Below are 6,264 nucleotides of genomic sequence, written 5' to 3' on the forward strand. Positions count from 1 at the left end.
ATAGATAGATAGATAGATAGATAGATAGATAGATAGATAGATAGATAGATAGACAGACAGACAGACAGACAGACAGACAGACAGACAGACAGGTGGATGACTGACAGAGACATTTGATATTGACCTCTACCTGCCATATACATACTCCCTAACATGCTTGGGCACATAGCCACATGAACACATACTTATGTTGCCCCCTGACATACATACAAAGTAAAAATAATAGTTCTTCCATGACACATGAGTTTGAATCTTTTCACAACTGCAGTGCTGCCCTCTTCATGTTTCCTTCAGTGGTCTCTTTAGATAGAGTTGGAACCAAGAGACACAGCACAATTAGTGCACTCTGTTGTTCCTTTTACATTTGATTCTTTATGTATTTAATTGTTGTGGGGGAGGAAAAACAGCACACATGTGGAAGCTAGAGAATATCTTTTAGGAGTTATTCTTCTCCACCATATCCAGGGATCAACCTCAAGTCAGCTGCAACTGCCTTTATCTGCTAAACCATGTCACTGGTTCTAATGGCCTTTTATTTTTTTTTCTTTTTTCTTTTTTCTTTTTTATTTTTTTTGAGACAGAGTCTCACTGTGTAGCCCTGGTTCCTGGGTGTCCTAGAATTTAGCATGTAGACTAGGATAATCTCAAACTCACAGAGATAATCTACCTGCCTCTGCCTCCCAAACCCAGAGATTAAAGGTGTGGACCACCACACCCAGCTTCTAAAGTCTTGTTTTAAAAGAAAAGAAAAAAGCACAAACCTCAGGAGTGGAGTTAGAATAAGGTGAAGGTCGAAGAAAGTGTAAAGCAAGATGACAGCTAGAAAGTGAAATGGAACCTGAGCACTAGTTAGCATATATATGTAGATCCTGGCAGTGAGTCATATTTTATTCCATTTCTTCTCTTCAGCAGCCCAACCTAAAATCTAAAAACTATTTTAGAAATTGTATTCTCAGTTGAAATTGAATATTCAAAATGAATAGGTTTCTTATGATATGTGAAGTTTAACATCATATGTCTTCAACAGTTAAATGGGATGGAAATAAATTTTTTGAACCAATAGAACACTGAAAACTTTTGTAGTTCACTAAGTTTCACATTGACTGGTGTTTTTCTTCCCCCAGCTTGCTCTTGAGAAATACGAGGAAATGTTTCCAGCATTTACTGACTCCAGAGAATGTAAATTATTGAAAGTAAGTACTGAAACAACTTTGAAGACAAAAACATCTTCTATTGGGTGATGGCACCTTTATGGCACTGGTGATGGGTGGAATTTTAATTACTAAGTCTTTCAAGGGTGTTTGGTTACTGGATTAATTGCTGTAATAAATAATCCAATCTTAGGTAATTTCATAGAGGGAGTATGTTTTGGCTGCAGTTTGACTGGACAGCCCATCCTACCACCAGGGCCATGAGGCCTCTGGTCACACTATGTCTACCACGAGTAAGCAGAGGAAAATGAATGCTCGTCCCAACTTGCTCTTTCCTTTAATTCAATTCAGGACCCAAGAGATGGTGGGTCTATCCTTTAGTTCTTCCTTCTTCAGTTAAACCAATCACACCAAAGGAGTGATTGAATAATGATTCTAAACTTAGTCAACCTGACAGTGAAGACTGGCCATCATGTGGGTACCTTGCTTTTTCATTGTAGATATTCATACCCCAAGAGAGTTAGGGTGCTTAACACTGTCCTCAAGTAGGCAGCCTTGGAGTAGCAATACAGCGCTTGAGGCTATTCTTAGATAACTCTTATATTTGAATACACCCTGTTTGGTGAGATATTAGGAACATTAGTTCATGAGATACTAAGGTGATTTGTGTTTAAAATATTCCTTCAGAAATAGGATTTTCTAGTCTAAAGTATTTTCTTGATTTTGTTTTTTATACCACCAGAAACTTTTAGAAGCTCATGAAGAACAGAACAGTGAAGCTTACACTGAAGCTGTAAGTTATATCTTCAGGATATGTTAATTTTTAAAGTTTTATGGTATAAAAATTTCTTTTTCTTTGCATTCTATAAATTCTGAACACTTATTTGAATATGATTCAACTTGCTTGTATTTTCCAAAGATCATGTCTTGCATGTCCTGCATATTAGTTCCATTAAGTGTTGTAGACATCTCTGTGGTTTGAAACATTTGTTTCTTTTACAGAGGACTGTGGTCGGTTCTCAGCATCCCACAGCTCACAACCATCTAAAACTCTATATTCAGGGGATCAGTGCCCTTTTCTGACCTACAAGGGCACCAGGCATACATTGTACACATACATTCATACACATAATTCAGCCTTTTTTTTTTTTAAGTTAGTTCCCACCATGCAGTAATTCTAGGTTCTAGCTGTACTGAGCCCCTGATTCTCACTTTGTAGATCAGGCTGGCTTCTAACTCACTGAGATCCACCTGCCTCTGCCTCCCGAGTGCTGAGATTAACTTTGCCTTGATTCTTGGCTTCCCATGAGAAGTGACTTAGCTGTGATGCTTCTTCAGAAGCCTGTGATGGAATCGTAACAGGCAGTTTTGGCGGTTAAAAAAACAGCCTGATCCATAAACGTAAAGAAAGGCTTTAGTTAAAATTAAAGTATCAAAACTAGGCTATTGATACATTCATGATATAGGTTACTTTATTTATACTTAGCTTATTTCTGGTTTCTTTTATTAAATCTTTCAAAATTTTGTGTTCAGGGTTAAGCAGATTTCTGAAAAGCCTAGAATGAATTCAACTACAGTCCTAAAGTGACCATGAAAAAGAGTGTCTTAACTTTTATCTTCAACCTGCTTTCACAAATGTCATTGTCTGTCTTTGCATGTGCTGAAATCCATCACGGGAATTCTGCTTCCCATTTCATAACTATTTGATTGCATTTTTGTATGGTCAGTAAATAATAATTTTCTTATACCTTCCTAATTTTTTGTCATGCCCACTTGTCCTCTATCATGTAGAATTCACTTTTCCACTGAAATAGCTTTTTTGTAGTGTTGCCATACATGTGTTCACATACAGAGAAAAAAATAAATGTACAGGCTTATGGGATAAAGGAAAAGAAAAGCTGTTCTTAGTGAGGGAAGTTATAAATTAGAATAAGTAATTTCTAATCACAGTCAGTAGGCTATTACAGTAACATCTTCAAACAGCTTAGGTCACTGTCATCTTAGGTTTTCAATGTTTTTTGGGGTATAATCCCTGTTCTTTGTTTGTTAAATCAGGTGAAGGAGTTTGACTCAATATCACGCTTGGATCAGTGGCTGACTACCATGTTGCTTCGTATCAAGAAGTCCATCCAAGGGGATGGAGAAGGAGATGGAGACCTCAAGTGAAGCGCTGACATCTTTGTGGCATGCAGCTCATTCCTTTTTAGTTTTGTCTTCGGGCAAAGCTGTCTTTCTGGGATGCCCATTTAATGACTTAACTTTGTTGTAAATAAGCCACACGGTTTATGTACTGCTTTAGCTCGCTATGTCTGTGTTACTGTGTGAGAATGGGAGGCTTCCATTCAGTTGGTGGTTATGACAACCAAAGTATATCATGCTTATTATCCCAGTCTGCAGTTTTCTGAGAAGTACTGCCTAATCTTATTCCTATTCTTCCGATATTTTTAGGGCTCATGTTTTAATGTTGCCACGTGTTTTGTGTTTTCTTTTTTCTTGAACTCTAGTACTCAACCCAGTTTTATAGATGCTTTGCAGAGACCATGTGCATTGGTATCTGGATGGACCTTTTGTAGAAGTGGCTTAGTTTAGGGTGATTCTTAGGGATAAGTTTGTAATTCAGTAGAAACGGTTTGGCTTTCTTTTATAGTTATTTTGATGGTGCTAGTGATGAATTCATTTGCTTTTTATTTTGCTCCTTATGTTCACATGTGCATGGCAAACACTGAGAACAGCTGGTATCTGTTAGGATTGCTTGCATCATAAAGGGAGCTTGCTGGCAGCTCCTGTGACCCTGTTTCTTATGTGAATGGATGTCAAAGTGGGTTTCGTTGGCTTGGTTTTTTGTTTTTAACTTACACAGGTACATGTGTGCATGTACACACTCACACAAAACCTAGGAGAAATGAAATTTCCCCCTTCCCTAGTGAGAATTTCCACTTTTAGTTGTAATGGAAATCCTTTCATATTTGCATAGAAACAATGTAACTGGCATCTCCTTTATTCACACATTGATGTAGTCGACACTGTCTTCTGGGACACAGTCATGCCAAGTTTGAGCTGAACTAGACAAAAGATTCCATCTGAAGCTTGAGAATGTGTGTGGCTAAGTGTCCATTTGGGGGACATGGTGAATAAGTGACATCAGTATGACCAAGAGTTTATGTAGGCCTGGTTAGATAAGAACCTCACCTGTGTCCAGGGGTTCCTGGTTTATTTCTTAGCTGATGGAGTGATTTCACTTGTGTGTATGAACTCTCTTGGCCTATTTGGTTCACGTACGATGTATGTATGCTCTGTTACTTCAGATTTGACCCTCCCTGCTACTTTATATGCTGATACAGTGCTGTAGACATGGCCTTGCTTCCTGAGTCTCCTGTGAATATTTTTATGCTGAGATGATTTGTGCTTGATGCGCATGTGTTACTAGACATAGTCCTTATGTGCTGCTGTCCTGTTTCAGACAATGAAGCTCCCAGTTAACCAGGGAGAAAGTGGCACTGGAATGGTGTTTTCATCTTTGCATGGCCCTAGACTAGGGTGGGTGGTTCTTAACTGTGCCCTAGAGTGGCTGTGCCCAGGCCAAGGGTTGAATGAGAAGAGTTTGGGGACTGATGAGAAAGTCAGATATTTCAGAAGTGAAAGAAAGTAGCAGGAGGGGGCTAGAGAGATGGTTCCTCTGCCAGGGGGACCCAGTTTGATTCCCAGAACCCAAGTTGGGTGGCTCAAAACCGCCTATAATTCCAGTTCCCCCAGGAGTTCCAGAACCCTCTGCTGCCCTCCACAAGCACATGCACACAGATAAACACAGACAGAAAAATGGATATGGACGTATGTGCAAGTAAATACCCATAAGTGTAAAATAATCTTTTTATCATTGATTTTAAAAAGAAACAAAGTAGCAGGGGATGATGTTGAAATTGGTCCCATGAGGACAGGTATTAGGTATCTGTCAGGCCCCTGTCATGGTGGTAACAGGGAATGTACGTAGGCCTTTGAGAGGCCTTTGCATATCTGAAAAAGAGGGAATGTGCTCTAGAATCTGATGAGGATTCCCTTTTTCCTTCAATGCCTTTTGGGGTTTCTGAATGATAGCTGCTGTACCAAAGGTAAAATTTGCTGTGGAGCCTCGTTGATCTTTCCTGACTCCATTGGAATCTCTAATGTAAAGGTGAACAGAGAGAGAGAGAGAGAGTTATTAGGGCTGGAGAGATACCTTATCTGCTCTTCCAGAAGATTCGGAGTTGAAGTCCCAGCCCTCACGTGGGGGCTTCACAGTTACCTGTAACTCCAGTGCTAAGGGATCTGCCATCCTCTTTTTGCCTCCACTTGCACCTGGCATGCATGTGTTATACAGACATACATGCAGATAAAACACACATACACTTAAAATTTAAAACTGGTTTATAGAAAACTAAGTTACTGCTTTATTCACAACCAGCCACAGGCAGCTATGGAAGTGACCATGGAAATGGCTCTAAGTCAGTTCCAGTACATGAACATTTGAACACTGGCCAGCCTCTGTACTCTACCCTCACTAGTTCAGTCTTCTGGTGTGGCCATTTAAAATGAAACCCACATGGTATCTTGTAGGATAGTTTGCCTTACCTCATGAGTCCCTAGCACACCTATCTGAAGAAGTGCTGGGCATTTAGAGTAGTGTTTGTATTACTTTGGTGTTTCTTTCAATCAGTTATATGCTTTTACTGAAGTTAAGTGCTGGAGCAGGGATCAGGAACACTTGTGTATCTCAAAAAAAAAAAAAAAAAAAAGGAAAGGCTGAGATCTAAGATCAGTCAGTGCTTGGGTTATTTTTGTCCCAGCATTTGGGAGGCAGAGGAGTAGCAAAACCAAATAACAAATACCAAGAACAGATCTGGTAGAAGATAAGAGAATGAGGCAAATGTCCAGACAGAGGTTTGCAGGCTTACATCCTCCAGATTGTCCTGTGGACATGGGTAGGGCATTGTCTCAGTGTGCCTAGCTTCAGGCTTTCACAATGTCTAGAATATTAGGAACAAAACACAGCGATTGTTTGTTATAGTTATTATATTTGAGTGTGCCTGGGGATAGTTCATAGTTATGTCAGTTGAAATTTCTTACAGAAAAGCTTTTC

At 39.5% G+C, this 6,264-nt stretch overlaps 1 protein-coding gene across 2 annotated transcripts in view; it reads left to right on the forward strand.

The window, feature by feature from the left end:
* The window catches only part of Napb (NSF attachment protein beta), a 49,290-nt gene extending 43,026 nt beyond the window's left edge, over positions 1 to 6,264 (forward strand). For both annotated transcript variants that reach the window (XM_055602678.1, XM_055602679.1), the window contains 3 exons: positions 1,125 to 1,193; positions 1,894 to 1,944; positions 3,207 to 6,264. In XM_055602678.1, coding sequence (XP_055458653.1) covers positions 1,125 to 1,193; positions 1,894 to 1,944; positions 3,207 to 3,317 — 231 coding nt within the window. In that variant the 3' untranslated portion in view covers positions 3,318 to 6,264. The remainder of the gene's footprint in view (positions 1 to 1,124; positions 1,194 to 1,893; positions 1,945 to 3,206) is intronic.

This window comes from Psammomys obesus, unplaced genomic scaffold (genome assembly GCF_907164565.1).
Source record: "Psammomys obesus unplaced genomic scaffold, mPsaObe1.curated_primary_1811, whole genome shotgun sequence".
NCBI lineage: Eukaryota > Metazoa > Chordata > Mammalia > Rodentia > Muridae > Psammomys > Psammomys obesus.